This window comes from Zonotrichia albicollis, chromosome 6, assembly GCF_047830755.1.
Source record: "Zonotrichia albicollis isolate bZonAlb1 chromosome 6, bZonAlb1.hap1, whole genome shotgun sequence".
NCBI lineage: Eukaryota > Metazoa > Chordata > Aves > Passeriformes > Passerellidae > Zonotrichia > Zonotrichia albicollis.
In genome coordinates this window covers 41,896,692-41,917,361 of record NC_133824.1, presented here as the reverse complement: position 1 = coordinate 41,917,361, position 20,670 = coordinate 41,896,692, and the positions used below count along the sequence as shown (strand labels likewise).

Sequence of the window (20,670 nt, the reverse complement as noted above, 5' to 3'; positions counted from 1 at the left end):
TAGGTGGCAAGTTATCCAGAAACAACCCAAAAGAGCTCCAAAAGTAGTCCTAATATGGCAGATATTTTTGTAGGCTCCATTCTGTCACTGATTTTGGCAGTTGTGAAGATAATCAGTCCCATTTTTCCATATAATTTTTCCTTACTGTACTCTGACTTTGAGGGGGTGCAACTCTCCTAACATCATAACAAACCTTGGAAGTAAAGGCATTATGCCAAGGCCTAAATCTTTACCATTTCTACAGATTTCCCAGTATGATAATATTAAGAAAAGAAGTCTCATAAGCAGTCCAAAATTACAGACAGCTTCCAACTGAATAAATATTAAAAAAAGAACTGACATCAGAAGTTACTCAACAGGAGGGAACTGTAAGTAGTGACATCCTGCAGTTGCAGTGAAGAGGAGGAAGTGACTGAACTTCTGCTATCCTTGGTGCTGACTCACCACATTCTGGCTGCAGGATGTGACATCCCTAGAGATGCTCAAGTTTCTTGAGATGTCCCTAAAGCAGTCAAGTGTCTCACTGCACAAATACATTGCTGAGAACTGAGAGAAAAATCTGAGTTCTCAAGTCCTTAAGACTGTGGCTGACATCCTGCAGGGTGTCAAGACTGCTATTTGGAGAAGAGTGGAAAATAACAGACATTAAACAGGGCTTTTTGTTGTTAAGGGCCAATTCTGGTTGTATCAAGACTGAGCTACAGAATATGATGAATTTGTCCAACTTCCTCGTCTTGTGCATTCCCAGAACTCCCATGGTACAAATGCAGTCACAAGGGTGTATGAATGCTGACATCTGATATTAGTTGTCTTGCTAATGTCCTTCTTCACCCCCAAACCAGCAATCAAACACTTCTCAGCAAACCAACAGCCAGAGAGGCCTGGGTAACAGGAGGGGACAGGAGGGACATGTGCCCCTTGCTGCCATGTTCCAGCTTTGCTCCAGGCCTGAGGCATCACGGAGTGACAGGGACCTTGTGTTGCAAGGAAGAGGTCAGGTTATACAGAGACAACACAGTCAGCAACAGCAGAGTATTCATTTATAATGAAGTCAAATGAATGCTAAGGAAAAAAACCCCAAATCCATATCCTGGATCTCACAAATTTGAGCTTTCTTTGCATGTGTGTGCACATCTGTGTTTGTAAGTTATATGCACACACAGAGATATATTCACAAACAGGCTAAATATGTTCTCCAAAACAAGATTTGACATTTCCAGCCTTAATCCTGTCACCCAGAACAGACCAATTTGCATGATCTTCAAGGTCAGCTGCTGGGTTCATCTGCTGAAACTAACTTCACACAATACATTTATTTGCTGGGAGGACAATACTGTTTTGACTCTTACTTACCCTGATTAGCCCTATGCCAGTGAGAATCATTGCTGTGTTTGTGTTCAGATGAGTATGCATCCTAAATTATGGAGAGAAGGTCACTTCACAAACCCTGGAGCAGGAGGAAGCTCTGAACAAAAATAGGATGGCACTGTCACAGTGTTTATCAGCCAGCTTCAGATCAGTTTCATCGTTAATGTCTCTGCTATATTTTGTTATCTAAGTACATGACTACCCAGGTAAAGCTCACTTAATCCACCTGGAAAAAAAGTATAAATTCTATTAATTCTAATGACTTTAGAAACAAAGTAATACAAATCTCACCTTTTGCACTACAGAATTTATTATTGTTAAAAATAAACTACACACAGACATCATGCATACAGCAATAATCATATTTCTGTAGGCTCTATTTCTCTACATTCAGTCTCCGCTGAGTGACTGGTAGAGAAGCATGAGCTATTATTCCCATTTTGGACAGCAGATGTAAATTAGAGTTTGACATTACAGATATGTATCAATATTGTAAAGGCAGAGAAAAAATAAACTATGGAAGAGATCAATAATTACAGCTTGTTGGTACTGAATGGGACCAAGCCAGCTAGCAGGAAAAATGCTTCCTACCCAGGCTCCTGCTCATCACATCCATATGTTTACAGGAGGGTAAGTGTTCCCTCATTCACCTCCTTTCCTCACAAGACCTTTTATTTGTATTACACAGTCAGAGATAATTCTCACAGAAAACACATGAGGTAACATTGGGCGTGCCAGAGCCCACAGGCAAGAACAGATTTGTCAAAATATCACAGTAGCCTTTTCTGCCACAAAGCCAACTTGGGGATTCACCCACCCCATCTGCTACACAATTACAGGAAGAGGGGTCAGCATTGAGCCAAAACTGAGGGGGAGAGACAGGATGACAAAGTCCTCACTCTGTAGTCTTTAACAACTCTGCAGCTTCTACTTGCAAACACAAAACCTGAAAGTGAGGGCTAAGAAAGAAAAGGAAGAACATGACGATTTCCCTACACTCCCTTTTCCCCCCCCTCACTTTAAGGAGAATACTTGAGAATAAAATTAATTCCTAATAGCTATATCCAACCCCCTGCCGTTATGGGCCCAGGGCGCATCCAGAGATTGCTGCCCTCTGGCTGGAAGGGCCGGCAAGGCCACTGAGGTTCTGCTGAGCTGCCTCCCAGGAGATGCACCATTCCCTGGAACAGCATCCTTGGCTGCTGAAGTGGTGGCATTATCTGCTTCCTGAAATGCTGTTTCTCCATGCAGCTGAAAGCCTTAAGATCCTTGAAGAGAGGAGTGTTTGCAGACCATACTGTTTGCAAGCTGTCCAAGAAATGAGTCCTTCCTAAAAAAACTGTGTTGAAACTACAAGCCAAGATGTTCAGCATCTCTCCCTAAGTCCGATTCCTTACAAATGTTACCTATCCTTACCTCCCACTGAGCTGCATTCCCAGAACTCCCATTCTACAAATGGAATCACAAGGATGTTTGAATGCTGACATCTGAAACACCTGAAATGTTTCAGAAACAAGTGTCTGTCTCATTCCCCACCATCTAATTAACAAACAAGGTTTCTAGTTCCATACCACTGTTTTGAAAATCGTAACACAGAACATGGCCTGTACTGCAGTAAGAGGAAATCTTTTGGTGTTCAAGTAATGAGCACAAAACTTAAGGTATTGCAGCCTAAGTAAATTTTTCTGCAGTTGGTAAAACCATGGTATGAAAAATACCAAGATGAAAAGGGAGGGCTGAGCCTCCCTAACATTTTCATGTATTTAATTTTGGATGATAAGAACATCCCTAGGAAAAGCTCATTCAGTAATGAAATCTGAAATGAAAAATGACCACCCAGAAGTAAAAGTAGTCATACACAATTAATGAATTCATTCAGCCAGCCAATAAATCAAACAGCAAACCAGACTCTCTTAATCATGCAGAGAAACATTTTTCAGTGCTTCCTATACTGTACTTTGCTCAAGGCCTACATTACCAATTGGTTGTTTCTTTAATTCTTAACCATTTACAATATAATGTTATTTTAAATTTAAGTGTCATCCAAGAACACTGTGTCAGAACATATTATTCTTTCCAGGTTTCTAATCCTCAAAGAAATTAATATCAGAAAATTTACTTTATAGGTTGAAACAGCCTGTGACTATTCAGCAAATTATTAGTGCATAGATAGCTATAACTTTCCAAAAAGGACCCTAGCTCTTCCCTTTTTGGGTAAAACTTCATACAAACAGATTTCAGGCATGCAGAAAGTTATCACTGCCTGAAGCTTCTACACTCTTTCCATCAGGGACTCAAGGGATTTACCCTTGGGATACAGACAAAAATAACTTCTTAAAGTTTTGTCAAAGACATTTTGAAAATTTTCACTTACTATTCAATTTTCTGTGCAACAATGGACTAAATTAAACAGTATCTCTGGAAAAGCTCAAAGCAAGTGACTATTGAGAAAAGAAAGTTTTTCAGGCCTCAGTGAAGCTGCTCTGAGTCAAACTTATTTGCTTTTGAGTTGCACATGTCTTTTTTCCCCAAAGCTCATCTTCTAAATCCCAACAGTTTTCTTATTTCCCTCCAGTTTTCCCCAAAAATTTAGGAACAACCAGATCATGCTTCTATTGAACTTTGCAAATGCATGCTTCAGTGCAGGAGCTACTTGTGTTTTTCACATAAACCCATCACCAAATTTACACAAAAGTGGCAAAAGCCAAGACTGTTTTCCTACTAAGACTGGATTCTCTGCAAGCTCCAAATGATCACACTCAAAACTTTTGACATCTAAGGGGCCACTGAAGGATGAAGCTGCCCGGCAGTCCCTGGTGTTCTCACTTCTACCACACTCCTTCATGCTGAAATCATCTTTATTGGTTTGCTTTTCTCCCTTTGGATACAACTTTGACACACCTGTGACCTAAAGTGGCACCAACTGAGCACAAAGGGCTGTGCTGATTCTCCAGGCTTTCTCCAACAGCAGGGTCTAGCTTGTGCCAATTTCTACTGCCAGCTTGGTACTGACAGGTCACACCAATTCCTCTCTTCCAGATTTCCACTTGCTCAAGGAGGGCAGTCAAGACAGCCCCAACAAGGTGACTCATCAGCAAAAGCCTGCCTCCAATTACAATTATTGCAGCTATGATTCCTCACTGAGCTTATTAATCGAAGTCTCTGCACAGTAGAGACCTTTAATTTTACAGAAATCCTTTCAGGTCACCTCCAAACCTGGCAATGAACCCAATTTTCCTCCTCCCAAATAGTTCTAACCATAGCCAAGACCTGCCCTGTGTGCAACAAAATGCACCTGTTCTCTCAGTTGTAACTGATACACCATTTCTCAGCCAAATTTTCACAAGGTGGTTTCCACCTGCACACACAGACTGCTGTGACCAGGTCTTTAGCCCAAACTCACCCAACATTGATCAGAACTGCATGACAGCACCTACAAATGCAAGCAGAAACACAGCCCCTAATTCAATTTCTTCCTGGAAGGATGGTGAACAGCAGCTTGGAGAACTGTGCCTGGCTGCTGCCAGCTCTGCTTGGCCCTGCAGATCAGCAGAGCAATAATAGGCAGGAGAGTAGGAAGAGTCCACTAAAGGACACAACACTACTTTTGCACAAAAAAAAAAAAAAAAAAAAAAAGCCCTAACATCCTCAATTCATCTGGCCCTGTACCAGAACAGTAGGAATTAAAGTGATGAAATACAATGAAATAGAACTGGGGGAGCAGGCAAGGACAGAAACCTCCAACAATAATTTTATTAAACACTATGTTAGGCAAGTCAGAAAGCTCGCTGCACCATTAGAGCCTGCCCTGTATATTCTCAATTTCTTACCTTAGACACAGCAAAAAACAAGTTCTAAGGGTCCTCTCAGGACACTAGACTTTGCTGGGAGGACACAGTCTGCTGCCCTTTGCAGCTCACCTGCTCCTTACACAGGCTGCCTCCTCCAGGCAATACACCCAGGAGTGACAGCAACACCAGAAACACTTCTTTGCAGGCATTGCTGTGCCCTGAGAAGAGTCAGAGCCTAAAGGAAGAACAGAGCTACATTTTGTACCTTCCAGTTAGCATATTAATTTTGCAGGTCCTGTCACGCTAGTAACAATGCTCAGAATCCATTGCTTATGCCACCCTGTGGGGCTGTGCTTCCTTTCTCTTCTGACAATCTATCCCTGTGGCCATGCCACAGTGGGAAGGGACAGGTCATGGGCATCCCAGTACACACAGACAGCCTCTACACAAAAGAGCTGAAAAACCAGCAAACATGGGAGAGTATCTGGGGACAAATTTATCTGTGACTTGACATAGAACTCATTCCTGGCATTCCTGCTGAAATACTACTGGGAAACACAGGCAGATTGCTGTGCCTCAGTTTTCTTCATTGCTCAAATGTGTGTGCATGCATATAAAGCAAGAGGAAAAAAAGGCTGTTCAAAGTATGAACTGGCTTTGGACATACCTAGTGTGAAAGTGCTGTGTTTTCCACCTCTGGATTACAATCACATTCTTTGAGTAAACTTTGGAGCTACTTGTTCTGGGAAGTCTTTTGAGCTGGAAGAGACCTAGGATTTTCAGAGGGATGACAAAGTCTTGTTTCACTCCTAGGTTTTTGGTTGGAAATATATCCAGAATAGAGAAAGCAAGGATTTTCCTTCTGAGCAGCACACAGTCAGATCAAACCACATGGCTCCTCTTGCAGCTCTCTAGGCCAAGACCAGTCGAGAAATTACCCACAAAATCTTTACTCTGGAAAGATTAGATTAAAAGCTTAGAGATGATGAATATATATCCTTTCCCCTGATGGAGATCATGTATCATCACCTTCATTTTCCAAATGAAAAGAGGGAGGGACACATGATGGAGGACATTTACCTCATGTCAGCTAAAGCAGCAGCAGGAGCAGGATGCACTTCTCCCATACCTGAGCCTACTGGCTATCCAAGTGCTGACTGGATAATCTGAATAAACACACAGCATTGTCACAGAGTCACTGGGGACTTTCCCACCAGACCTTCCGCTGTCAAATACTGCAGCTCATGTCTCCCCACCAGGCTCATGCCCCCACAACAAGCACAAAATAAATGCTGGAGCATTTATCGCATTTATCAAGGCACTGGAAACACTGCACACAAACAGATCTGCGATACCCACACCAAAAATGAATTCACAGGAGAGAAAGAGAGCCATCTTCCCAGCTCTGTGTTTTGGCACAAAGTGCTTTTTCAGTCAGTCATGCTGAGAAAACATGAGGAAATAGAGAAAAGCAAGAGTTTTCATAAATCAATTAAAATAAATTAGTTTGTAATGGAGAGAAAAAGTCACCCTCTAAATGTGAAACCATCATTAAATGCTAGGAGCAAAAGGATGATCCCAGTTACTTTCTGAGTGCAAGTTTTCCACTTCTGGTATTTCAGGAACAGAGCATAGCACACCAGATATGGGACAGGCCAGTAATCTACAGGGTGGGTGAATATGGGGAGGGTGGACTGCAGTGTTCCAAACTCCTAAGAAGAAAAACTGTGAGTATTTGTGGATTTCTCTCATTGCATGCCTAATAAATGAGCTCTTGGCTCAGTGTGCTCTGATCACCTGAGCTGACCCACAAGTGTGCAGTGAACAGGTTGAGAACTGCCATGGAATTCCAGCTCCCATGATGAGCAGGATAGACAGGAACACCAAATGATTCAGTTTATATTCTATGATATTGTCAAGCTATCTTTTGCAAAAACAGATTAACAAATAAAACAAAAATACTGGCCTTTTCTTTAGAAAGGAAAGTGCAGGGCAGTGTATTCATAGTAAAAGATGTCCCTCAGAAGCACATTATACCACACTGATGAAGGAATATGAACAAAAGCCCCCCTCATGTTTCTTAGAGTGTTGCTGAAAATAACTCCACTGTATTGATCCCACTGGAAGTCTTTCTGTATTTTTCCCATTGCTCTTTCTTGGTTATCTGAGGTGTGCAGTGCTTATTTGCAATATAGAAACAGACCTTTGATGCAGAAAAATACAGAAGTTATAAATTCAAATTACTTACCATTTTATTAAGGGTTTTTTTATATTAGAGGATGATTCATAACTAACTTGCAACCTTAAAAAAAAAGAAGAGGGTCAAGGACAGTTTGAGTTTACAATTTTTAAGCCAGTGATCAATGTTGAGCTTACTCTCCTTATAAATATGATATCAAAGTGATATTATTCAAGGACTTTCAAGCACTTTAAAAACTCTGCTAGATGATATTTCATCATGGTCTTAACTAGACCATGAAAATTAAGCACATTTTGCTAGAAGGGATATAAAATAAGGGAAAGTTTAAGGACATCTCTCCCCCATGCCATACAGACATATCTGTACTTCACAGAGCACTGCAGGGCAGGAACAAGCACCAGCACAGGCACGTAATTCACACAACATCAAGCAGCCCCAGGGGAAGAAATCTTCTTAGTTCCAAAGCAGGAGAACTGGGCATCCCAGTGCATCTCACCAGGGCTCATTAAGTCCTGGAGGTAGCTCCAGCAAGAGCCTGAGCATCCTGCACTGTACTTCTCACGCAGGGTGACGCACTGATACTGATGCAGCTACAGCCAGGACTGGAGATTACTTGCTTCCTGCTAAGCACACTTTTTCCAGGGTAAAAATCAAAAGGCTTTAGGGCTAAAGTTGATGGTTTTCTGCTGTTTATATGGCATGAAGACACACTGCTCCATGACTAGAGATTCTGGGGACTTTGCCACAGCAGTAATTAACAGCAGGATTATAAAGGCACAAACTGGCAACAGGCACTTTCCAAGACTGCTCTGAAACAGAATTTCACAGAAGTGTGGAAATGCAAAAGTCAAGTAGTATAATGCAAAAAGAGACTTGAACTGATCTGTGTCATAAGAATGGACTGAACAGATCCTTTGCAAGCTTCCTGCAAGAGCCCGGAGACTCAAAGGAACAGGATAAAGCAGTGTTTCATCTTTGCCATCCTGAGAGGAAGAAGCTAACACTCATCTGCATAAATTACTGAGAAAGCAAACTGGAAAGAGAAGCAAGCTAAAAAAACACATAATAACAGCCAGTAGAGTGAAAGGGAAAAAGACTGCAAGAACAACTTGTCACATGGACAACACTGCAAAATGAGATCTCCAGCAGTGCTGAGACCAGCTTTGAGCAATGGCTTCAAAACACCCTGCTCCCAAGTAGGCTTTACCTTCCATGAATCCCTATGTAGTTACTTATATTATTTCTTCACCAAAATAAAACTTAGCACTTTCCTATGATTGCTTCACAATAATAAAAAACTCCTAACACTAATCACGTGACAGCACAGACTCCATCGCAGAGCTTCGCCAATGGTGAACAAAAACATGCCCCACAAGTGGAAGGGAAGACTGTTCATTTATCAGTCTGCACTACCACATCCCCTGACCTATTTTATTACTAAAAATAGTCCCTCTTAGGTCACTGCTGCAAATTGAATTCTGCTGCTTCATTGCCCACTGTAATCTCACAGAACTGCATGCTGCCTACACACAAAACACTAAGTAGGTTAACTTATTCACTGCCAGGGATGCAGCCAGTCTTCTCATATGGATAAAAAGACACAGACAATTTTGCTTATATCAGTGTAATGTTTCTTGCATTGCAGCTAAATGTCCAAACCCAGTTATTTATATTGCATCATGAATATAAATGCCTGGCTTCCAATTTGCCTGCATTCACAATATGTTTTACAGTATTACTCTCGCAAGATATGGTTTCAAAGGATTTCATGTTACAAGTGATACAACAGCAGCCCTAATGACCTCTCTATTGACAGAACAACCAAGTTTTTCTTTTTTAGCCCCCTCACTAGGATAAGTCAGGGAAAGCAAGGGACAAGAGGGAATCAGTCAAAATGTTCCAAATTAAAAAGACCTTCTTTCAAAAGATCTGTGTTTGCAACTCCCAATCCAAAGCATCTCGTGATTATCATACCATGAAGAGAGCTGGCAAATTTAGACCTAACAGCCACAGACTACTTAAAAGAGAGAGGAAGAGGACAGCATGAACTTTACAGAGCAAGAACTTATTAGAGGATCCAAAACAGGAGATTGAAATAGGTATTATCGACCATTTCATGCTTGATAGTGAACAAACAAAGAATATGCTACATCCTTGCTGTTTTATTTGAGCTAGACAGACTAAGACTAGCATATTTCCCTGGGTTAATACTGCATCTTCATTTCATCACATCAATAGCTTCCCAATCTTAAACAAACACACCCCAAAACCAAGCAAAGATCAAAGACAACTGACTTTATGTCAGCTTTGTGTTTCACTGAAAAATCTGCTGGGAATTTTTTAGCATGCAGCAGATGCACACAGGGCTGAACCATTCAAATGATTCACAGCCTCATTAACCTAACTTTTTTGTTATTTAGTTATGAAACCAAGTTTCTCCCTTCCTGCTATTCTAAGAACAAAATCTGCCAAATCTGGGGTTTTTTGACAGAGGGAAAATCCAATCCAAATAGCCTCAGCTCTGCCTGAGTTTCAGCTGTTGTCATTTCAGGGATGCTGGAGGCACTGTAGGTCACAAGTTGTGCGAGAAGTCCGTGGCCTTACCAGCTGAGAGAGATGAGCTCAAAAACATCACCACAAGGGGAACCACAGAGTCCCTTATCAAGGACATGTGAAACGTGCTCACAGAACGAGGAGGGAACTGACCCTGCCAGCCAAGCTGCAGTCAGTTTCCCATTCATTGAAAAAACATGAAATACACACTGCAAACAGCCTGGCTCTGCATTTCTGACCATCTCAAGCTCAAGACTTGCCACATCTTGCTAGGGATTGACTACGGATTTAAAATAAAACAAAACAACAAACCACCAAGTAGATATTCTTATTTCTAGCCAGTAGGTCATGGTAAAGCTGGTCTGTTGACATATATTTTTAATGTATATGTTTGAAAGGCTTATCTTCTATACATTTCAAAGGTATACTATCCACTTAAGTGGTATCAGGTCACAGGGCACAAGTGACACTGGAGATGCCTGACGTTTCTGGACAGTTGTTTTTAAATTAACATGATATTTTCTGAAAGGCCTGTTAGTCACCTGAAAGCAAGAGAGATGGGTATTAAGCTCCTTACAAAATGAAGACATGGAGCCCTTTTTACAAGATTAAGCATGTTCCACAGTTTTAGACTGCATAACTAATAAGTACTCTCAACAGGATGTCCTTTTAGACCTTAGCTTCTCCAAGATGCTACAGCATGAACTGCCTTTTTATTTCTTAGGAGATCAAAAGAGTGTTACATTGGAGCACTTTAATGCAGTGACTGCACTTCAAAGACACATCACTTCATTCTCTTCTTTAACTCTCCCAGCAATGCTTCTGCTTAATAAAACCTGCCTCTATTAGAAACCCTATTTATATGTGCATGTCTATATCTACTCTCAGAGAGATATGATCAAAAAGTCCAAGGTCATACAGCAGACTATTTAATAGGTCAGGTAAACAACAGGAATGGCAGCTAAGTTCAGAGCAGCAAGATAATTAACAACAGTACTCAAGCAAAGAGGCTCAACACAAGCATCATCATCATCATTATTATTATTATTATTAGAAAATAAATTACTTGCATTACTTTTCCATGATCCTCACACATGAAACCAAAAGATCACAAGTATTTAAGCACCGAATTAACACCATGGCCAAATGTGGAAGTATCTGAACCCTCTTTATTATTTTTTTAATAGTTAATATCACATTTTTCAAGTCAATTTAGTCCAAGTTTGCAAACCAGCAAAAGAAAAAAAACTATCTTTCTGAAGCTTTAAAGTTGTCCAAGACCTAGATAAACTGTTCTTTATGGATCACTAGAAAATCTATGCAGCTTTCAAATTGCCTGGATCCACTAACATAGATATCAAAGTTCAGGGAAAACACATGTGGCACCACTGCTACTCAATTTTTGGCAAAAAGAGTAGGCAACATGCAATGCATTTTGGGCCAAATGCCAAAGACAAAATAAAACTAAACAGATTGTTTCAAAACATATTTCAGTTCCAAAACAGAGAATTTGCCATTTAAACCTTCAACCAGTTCATCATTTAGGCTCACTTCTTCACATCACTGTCTTCTGACTGTGGGGAGCTACAAAATAAAGTCTTTGGTGTTTCAGCATCTAAGAAAATTGAGGATTGTTACCAACAATCCTTATCATCCACATCACTCAGAGGTACTAACTAAATGCACTGCCACATCTTAACTTCTATCACTGTAAATAAATTACAGAAATATTGGTACAAAGACAAAGGAAGCACTTTGAGGCCTGAACAAGGTTAGGTGAAGTGACAAGTCAATAAATAATGTTTACACTCCCACAGCTGTGCTTCCATGCCTGGCCACTTTTGCCAGCGGTGGGCACCAAAGCTGACGTGGCTGAATGCCCATGTCAAGGCAGGCCCAGGTCACTGTAGCTCCTGTGTGCTCTGCAGCTTCATCTGCAACTCAGAGTCATGGCACCCATCTGGAACAGGGCTCTGTTGGAGTTCTGGATGATGAGAACATTAGACTTTGTGTGCTGACAGACCCTGACCCCCAGGAGAGCACTGCATTTGACCTGAGTCCATGGAGAAGGCGTCCAAAATTGATTGACAGCACTGGGATTATGGGTGTGTAGTTGATTAGAAGTGTGCAATATCACAGGGTGGAAAACTCAGAATTTAAGGTTTCAGAATACCATAATACATATAGAGCTAAGATGGAGGTTTTAGGGCAGTGGCTCATCCTTTTTTTTCACCTTCTTCATGGATTTCGGTGGTATTATGTAATTGGACACAAAAGTCCAACTGTGGACTTTGAGTGATTAGTGATTGGGTTAAAAGAGAAAATAATTTAGGTGTCATTTCTTGATTGCATAGTTTAGCCTTAAAAGACCTTGTAGGGAGAGATAGTTAGCCATTTTGTACCTTGTTAGTAGAACACTGCAGAACTCACTGCCTGTCAGACTGTAACACAGGTAAGAAAAAATAAACATTTGAGTCTGAACATGAAATATTTTCCTGAGTGCTTTCAATCCCAACCTCGACAGAGAAGAAAAGAAGCCAAGAACCAGCAGGGGTCAAGGCTGGGAAGAGCACAAGTTGCTCCTCATGGCCAAAAAGTCACATTACCTCCTTTTCCAGGAAAGAAAAATCCTGGAGGCTGAGGACCCGCTGGAACTCGCACTGCTCAGAGTACACGGGAGTGTGTGAGTTTTTTCAGCTCATATTCACACTAGGTGAAAAAAAAGGATCAGCTGCCACCTCACACTCCATTTTGAACATCTGCAAGCAAATGCTAAATCAGCAGGGTACCTCCCTTCTGCTGCCAGTGCTTTGCCTCATGCTCCCTCCTGTCTCTTTTTCCAGAAGTGCTACTTCAGTGAAGAGACCCCTTGGAAAGCCCCACATTTCCTGACACCTCTGAGAGCATTTGGAAAGTGGACGTGTGATACAGGGGCCAAGTCTTCAGCTGCAAATCTGCCTCATCCTCCAGCAGCTGCAAAATTAAAAATATCTGCCATAGGCAAACCATAACTGAAGATCAGAACGTTTGTTCCTTTATTTCAGGCTGATAATGGTGTCACCGTTGACATGTTTGGGCTCTGAAAGGAGCACTAATAAGCAAATGGACAGAATTATAAAGGCAGAATAAGGAACATTCTAAAATAGAAATGGGAAAATTACCCTCCTTTTAAATGTACATTGAAATTTTGACTAGCCACGACAAAATTATATGCTTATTTGGCTCTTTAGGATGAATTTTTTGCTAACTACAAGCAGAGAAATCATTTAAAGCAGTATTTTCAGCTCTTTAAATTTATTCTCACCCTGACCAAATGAGACAATTTTATCAGGTATCAGAATTGTATGTGCTGTCATTGCCTCCTCACGACATGAGAAAAACATGGTCAATAGGAATGGAACCTTATCATTGCACAATTTACTCTCCAGCTTTTGGCCATTTCCTGACAAACTCCAACATTTACAGGATACTTTAGGTTCACAGAAAAGGAGCCTTCTGCAAGAATGAGAAATTACATTTAATCTAGTGTAGCTGCAGTATTACCTGTATTGTCTATTACCTATACCATGTGTATTTTTGCTTATATTCTCTACAATTAATTTTGTGAGCCAAATAGGGGGTGGGGGTGTGCACAAAGACTGCTGGGGAATCCACTTCATTCAGAAAACAGCAATAGTTGCTACACAACTAAATGTTGCAAGGGAGCTATTTGGGAAAGAGGTGTTATTTTCATTAGGTGAATCCCTGCGCATTAGTCACATATTTGTCAGATTTCCTCTATCACTAATTAGCCATGTAGTCAAACCTTGGGTAACCCAAGGTGAGTCCTGCCTCTTAGGACTGCAAGCCAGGTTTCTTAAAAACTCAGCATGGTAAAGAGCCATCAGCATCACTGAAATCTCCAATCATTTCGGAGCTACAGCTCCCACCACTGTGCCACAGGGAACAGCTACCTCTGAAAGGGCCAGGTTCACTGAAAGGCTACCTGACATCCAGGAGCAGGAAAACTGCCAACTTACAATTATCTGCAGCCAACCATGAAAGGCATCTCTGGAGGCCTTTGGATAAACATCTAAAATATGCAAAATCAGATGCTGCTAAGCAGAAAAGCATCAGGCACAGTTTAAGCTGATCTACACACTCACAGATACATTTAATGATGTAATGAGGCACTGCACCATGGCAGTGGCCATTGACAATGTGCCCTTTCAAATGGGATCCCTGTCTGTCTTTGGGTGAAGAGCCCAACCACAGATACAGCTGTGGATTGTGGAGGGGAAATTCCCCCAACAGGCAATGATGGCAGCCTCAGGGCTGAGCCCTCTGTGCACAGAGCAAACCCAGTGCAAGGTCTGCACTCAGGCACAAATTTAAACTGAAACCATAAATACAAACCCTTAATATCAAACTACCTTCTTTTCCTGGACATTGCTACATTCCAGGATAACCCCACAACTGGCACTTGGACTACAGCATACCACATATGATTAAATAAAAAAACTGAATCCTTTTTTCTGTCACTTCTGAGAGGATGTTCCTTGTAGTTTCATCACTGTACACTTAAATTGCATTGGAAGAGAAAAATATATGTCTAAAAAAAGGTCAGAAATAAGCTGATTATCATGGAGATGATCATGGAGACATAGTTATTTACTCTGTGTTCAGAGTTCAAAGAGAGTCTTGGTTTGAGATGAGAAGTCCTTTATGATACTAAACTTTTGGTCTAGTCTCTGTTACTCCTTTGTTAATTCTATTTGAGTACAACTCCCCCAGAAGCAAGAAGCTATGTGAGAATGAATTCTACAAGCTTTGGAGAATGACCAATATTCTCTAAGGAGAATAACCAAGATTTACATACACTGCCCACCTAAGTCCTCACATGAATGCTCCTTGTTTTCAGGATTACAAAATGCATGCTGCCAACCCAGCTATTTGTACACAAAAGTACCTGACTATTGGAAATTACATATCCCCCCCCTCTCCCCAGAATAAAGTGCTTTCAACTATCACATTTACACAAAGTTTTTACATGTTTAGACACAAATCCAGTACATTTCCCTCTTCTTGGTCATCCTTTATGATGCCTGTTCCAACCTGCTGTGATAAAGACAGAAGGCACAGCAAATCTGACAGAGGCATTCTCAGAGGAGAAATGTCTTGCTTGTTTATGAGGAAGCTGAAGCACTTCCTGTGCTTTCACAAACTTTTTTTCCCCTTCTCCTTTGTTGCAGCTGTTGTGAACCAACCCACTGAGGAAGGCAGAGGCTCTGCACATGCTGGAGCCTTTCACTTATTTAGAGACCACTGCTCCTTTAGTGCAATGCAGCTTTCAGTGCTCTGAGGGAACAACCACTGCCCTGAATTATTACAGACTCCATCCCCTCTGTTGAGCACTGACTTGCACATGGCAGAGCTGTTCCAGTTTGACTACCATGAAGAACTGCAGCACCAATGCATGACAGGAAAGCTGAAGGTCCCCTTAAGATGACTTTGCTTTACCAAAATCACAACATGGCAAAGTGCCAGTCTAAGATGGAAGAGAAAGCACAAATCCTGAAGAGCAAGAGATGCTGAACTTTAAGAAGGAATTCAGTGAATATTAATATAAAAACTAAGGTAGGTTTGGGAGAACACAAGTAAAGGTACTGAGAAGAAGACACCAAATTTACGAGGGTCGGACTAGAGGAGTTATAAAGGAGTGCCTGATTACTACTGCCCTCACAAAAATATTAGAGATTCTAACTGCTTAACATTCAGATCAAAGGCTTGGCTGTACGTTTGCTGAAATTATTAATTGGGTCATCTTATACCCTCTGAAAAGGCATTTATCAGAATCTCAGATTGTTCCTTGTGTCCTGCAGAGAAATCTGTTCCCCCACTATTTCAGAGTGATCCATCTTACTGCAACTCATCTGTCACCCAATGGCTTCCTGTGAACAGCTGTATCAACTTCCCTGTCACTTCTGTGCCTGTCCAAAATACACAAAATAATGCACCTGAACTTTTAAACTGGGAATCACACTGACAAAACTTGGAAGATCATCAAATTCAGCTACACTCAACACTTCTCAGTGAGCAGGATGGATAAGTAGTGCAGATAGCAGAAAACAGGAAGGCTGAAGTTACTTAGCAGATCTCTTGAATTCTACATTAAAAATGGCCTGAGAATCTCTCTTACCTTGAGCATCTCTCAGATTGTTCAGAAAAAAAAAGTAAAAAGGAATGAGACAACTAAAAACTACTTTATTCCTTTTTTAAAATGGCTACAAATTGGGGGGACCTCAGAACCAGACCCAGAAATCCTTAAAAATACTTTCTATTATATTCTAGACTAGCAGCCTAGCCTTCTAGGGGAAGGAGATTTAACATTATTTGAATTTAACTACTAATATTTAAAATTATTGTAATATGGAGAGAAAATAAGTTAAACTTACTGCACTGTGGTCCTGGAACATGAAAGAAAAAGAGACAACTTTGAGATGTCATTCCTGTACATGTGCTTTCACATCTTTCAAACACATCAACCTGAATGTAAATAGTTCACAAACCCAGGTCAATACATCATATGTATGTTCAAACTTATCCAGTTGCTTCTTCTAAGGGTTGAAGTATTAAATGCCTGCATTTGCCTGGCTCTGACATGAGAATTTACAATTCTAGAATGAAGGGGCTGCAATCTGGCTGGATTTAGGAAGCCATTGAGGAGTACTACCATATAACCATCCTGCATCACCAGAATATGAAAACAGCAAAACTTTGAAAAGGAATACTCAAAGACAGCAATCAATCTGATACATCACAGTGAGCCTGTTTATCACCCACTGTGATGAAATTCAGCCTGCCTTAAGAAATCAAGAAGCTAGGTGTCCAAAAGACATGTACATACAAAAAATCGCTAATCTTAAAATAATTCTAAAAAACTTGGCTGAAATGAGTCCAATTCCACACAAGTGCCATGTGTCCCATTTACCAGGGAAGCATGCACCAGAAACATTCCAGAGCAGGAGGATGACACAGGTTCACTAGCTCTGAAACAGATCAGTATTAAACTAATATGTACATTTATAAATTGAGGGCAGCTAACTAGACTAGAAGTGAGTGAAGTTCATTTCCAGGGAAACCTCCTCATCACAGTTCCATGGGGGCTTTTTGGATATTGTGCTTGCTAGGAATAGCCTAACAGCTGAACTCCAGCTCTTCCAAGCCACAGAACAGCTTTTTAAAAACATAAATAATTTTTTTAAATGCCAAGTCAGATGGATCATTGCACCACACACTACAAACTTAACTTTCCCACTGCATACTAAAGTATGACATGGTTTTCCATTTCTTCCAGCATGGTTTCTCTATACTTAGGGATAGAGAATGTGCCCATGAGATTGGCTTCAAGTTGAGCAGGAAAAATGTAATTAGATGGAAGTAACTTCTGCTTAACATTTTTTTGTCTAAATTAAGGGAATAAAACTAATTTTTTTAACTTCTATGTCTCAAAATGCCTTTCATTATCATGTAGGGAATACCAAAGAGAGGAGCGTTATTTTATAGAAAGTATTTATTCACCAAATTACAGCTTTGCAGTACTGCAGCATCATCAACATTTTACTATCTTGGCCAGGGGTTTAGCAACTTAAAATATGATTCAAGCCCAACTCCAAGTTTAATTCTTCTAGCCAACACAAAGGCAGCTAGCAGACTATTTTACAGTGCTGTATAACAGACTGGAAATCAGCTCTTCACAGGAAAAAAATACTTGCTTTTTGCCTTTACAGAGGCAGTGCAGTCCTTCCCCCCGATAAAGCAGAGGAGCTGGACTTCAGACAAGTTTTACCTACACAGTTCTCACCTATATAATCTCTTTCTTACCTATCCTACCATTTTGCAAGGAGATCACAAAATTCTGACTTAGAATTTTTGCTTAGGTTTTAGGGCTGAGGAGAGAAGCACATATCCTAAAACTACATTGAATAGTAAAGCATGCTTGCAGACAAGCAAGGAATGAGGATTTAGAAAACCCTGTTAAGAGAGGAAACAAAAACCATTGAATTCATGGCCACATGAACCCAAACAAATGTGTGATGAGGGTAATCTGGAGTGCCCAAAGCAGCAGAGAGTGAGGCACAGTGACTCAAGCAGAACCCCAGGGGTTTAGTTCCCCTGGATATTCAGCACTCTGAGTTCTGGAGCCTGAAGGCTCAGCACCTCCAGCAGACAAAGTCCTGTTGATTTCTGCTGCCCTTGCCTCAAATAGCCAACCAAATTCCAGCTATAAAGAAAGCATAAGCACATTTACTACCATTATTTTATAGGTGACTGCACATCAAGCCGAACTATCAAGAACAGCCCTGCAGTTCTGTAATCCTTCACTCTACCAGGCAGAGATCACCAGCTGCAGGCATTAGGGTGAAACTTGGCACATTCATTTAATCCAAGACAATTACCAAGTCTGAGCTCCAGTCCTGGGGACTTCAATGAATGCACAAAGTCCCTGTAATAATAGGAGTTTATCATTCTTAAGGCTTTAACTGCTCACACTGATTTTGCAAGTCAGCATCAGGCAAAAGAAACCACAAAACCTGTGCAGAGGGAAACAATCCTCAAAGTTAATGCACAGTCTCTGAAGCAGGATACTTCAAAATGAGGGACATTTCGTACTTCAGAAGACTCAGAGAGCATCCATTACAATTACGATACTTCATTGGTAGGTACCCTAATTACCCTGAAAGGAAAAAAAAACCACCAACCCCACTCTCGTTCGATTTCTGGCATTTAATTCACTTGCTGGGGAATCTCTTTGCCTAATAGGTATTCATGCTATTTTCCTTGCAAAGCACATGTTGCCATGGAGCACTGATCACAGGCAGAAGTAAATGATTCTGCCTTTTTGAACTGCACAGCCTTCACTTGAGGTGCTCTATCTTACTACCTTGTCAGCTTTAACCTTTTGCTAAGTACACAGGGCAAAACTGGAGTGAGCTGTGGTTATATTTGTTTTGATTTTAGTGAATGGTCTCATCCAAAAGCTACTCTTAAAAGTCTTCCCCATTTTTCACTGGCACTTTGCTTTGACAGAATGGAGTTTCCTTTCCCCAGAGTGAGAAGGTGGCAGATGGGAGAAGGAGGAGGATCCAAGCAGACAGAGAAGTATTGCACAAGACACATGCTGAACTTGTCAACAGAACAAGATTTCTTTACTACAGTGCTTAAAAAAATTAAAGTGCCAGCTTCTTTACTCAAAAAATCCACAGAGCTACACAATAGCATTCAAGCTTTTTTATTTAAGGGTACCCAGAATCTACCTAGGATGAATCTTGCCTTGCAGTTAACTTGATCAACAGCATAGTAGCAAGACTGAAGGAATCTGAGTGACAGCAAACCATCACTCTACTCCTGCTATAAATGGCAGGCAACACAAGGTTTGGATAGAAGCAGAATACATTTGGATTCCTGCCTCCTTTCATTGGTAGGTGGCAAGATGAGTCTTGGGCCAGAAAAAACTCGTGAAAATAGGGTGCATGACCTCAGAACAGCAAGGACACTAATTCCTGATACCTTTAACATTTTTTTCTCTTTTGAGCCTACAGCAGTAAGTTCATGTGAGCTTTAAGGCTATGTCTGGCCAGATGCACTGAAAAAAGCAGCACAGACTAACCTGGTCCTGTCTGCAGGCTCCAATCTGGCACAGGGAAACTCACAGCTGGCTGCTTCCTGCCTGGCATTTCTCCATGGGAGAAGAACAGAACTGCTACTGGGACTAAAGGAAGACTCCAGTTTAAATAAACACAACTAAAAGCTGCTTCCAGTATGAAACCTTTCAATAGTCACCAAGAAGCCTCACAATTAAGGAGACTAAAGTCACGTTCAGTGACCACAAACCAGATGGTGAGTCCAACAACCCATTGTAGAACACAGACACAGGTGACAATTTTCCCTTCCTCTGGACAGAAGTAACACAAACAAAGTAAATACTTTTCTTGCCTAAGCAAACATCTGCTTCTCAAAAGGGCCAGAATCATCCACGCACTGGGTCTACATCATAGAAAACCAGTGAGTGCTTCAAATTTGTCATACATCACACATTATCCTGCATGCTCAATGTGAAGCACACATTAACATGATGAACTCATATGCAACTGGTATTTCTGAAATAACTCCTTTTGGAGGCCTCAGTAATAGAGCTTCCCTTGAAATAAAGGTCTCAGATTTGATCTATCAGCAGGGAACAGTAACAAATCATGAATTATTCCTATTAAAACTAGGAAACAATTTATTTTACAGGAGTTGCAAGCAAGCATTTATTAAATCAATATCACAAAAAAAATCCCACACCTCGAAAAATCTAACCGCTACCAAGATTCTGTTAATAGAACAAAATCCAGCAGGCTACACTGGAAAGAAGTTCTTACCCCTTGAGCAGACATACATCTTTCACCACTACCACATCACACACCAAGTGTCCCATGTGCTCATTTACAAGTACAACATGTTGCTGGCCTTTAAGGGATACACCTTTCATCTCATTCAATTTTAAAAGACTGTGAAATGCTCATAAATCAAAAAAAAAAAAAAAGTGCAGTGCATAAGAGGAAACAGTTCAGGAGGAAAAAATAGGAAGTTTGAAAGCCAAAGCAAACTATCTTTCAAGGCAAGTGAGCTTCCTACTCAGAATTATATTATTAGTGTTGCTTGTCATCCTGCCCATTTTCTGAGATGTCTCAACTCAGCAAGATAGCAGCTGGTGTCACTGAAAACCAAAGGCAT

At 40.8% G+C, this 20,670-nt stretch overlaps 1 protein-coding gene across 7 annotated transcripts in view; it reads right to left on the bottom strand.

Moving 5' to 3' along the window:
• Window positions 1-20,670, bottom strand: part of SERGEF (secretion regulating guanine nucleotide exchange factor) — a 150,291-nt gene that overhangs the window by 41,035 nt on the left and 88,586 nt on the right. The window contains exon 11 of one of the 7 annotated variants that reach the window (XM_074543356.1): window positions 7,408-7,461. The exons of the other annotated variants lie outside the window; for them this stretch is intronic. Within the exon in view, the coding sequence (XP_074399457.1) occupies window positions 7,427-7,461 (35 nt within the window). The 3' untranslated portion in view covers window positions 7,408-7,426. Of the gene's footprint in view, window positions 1-7,407; window positions 7,462-20,670 lie in introns of those variants that run through there. 7 annotated transcript variants of the gene reach the window in all.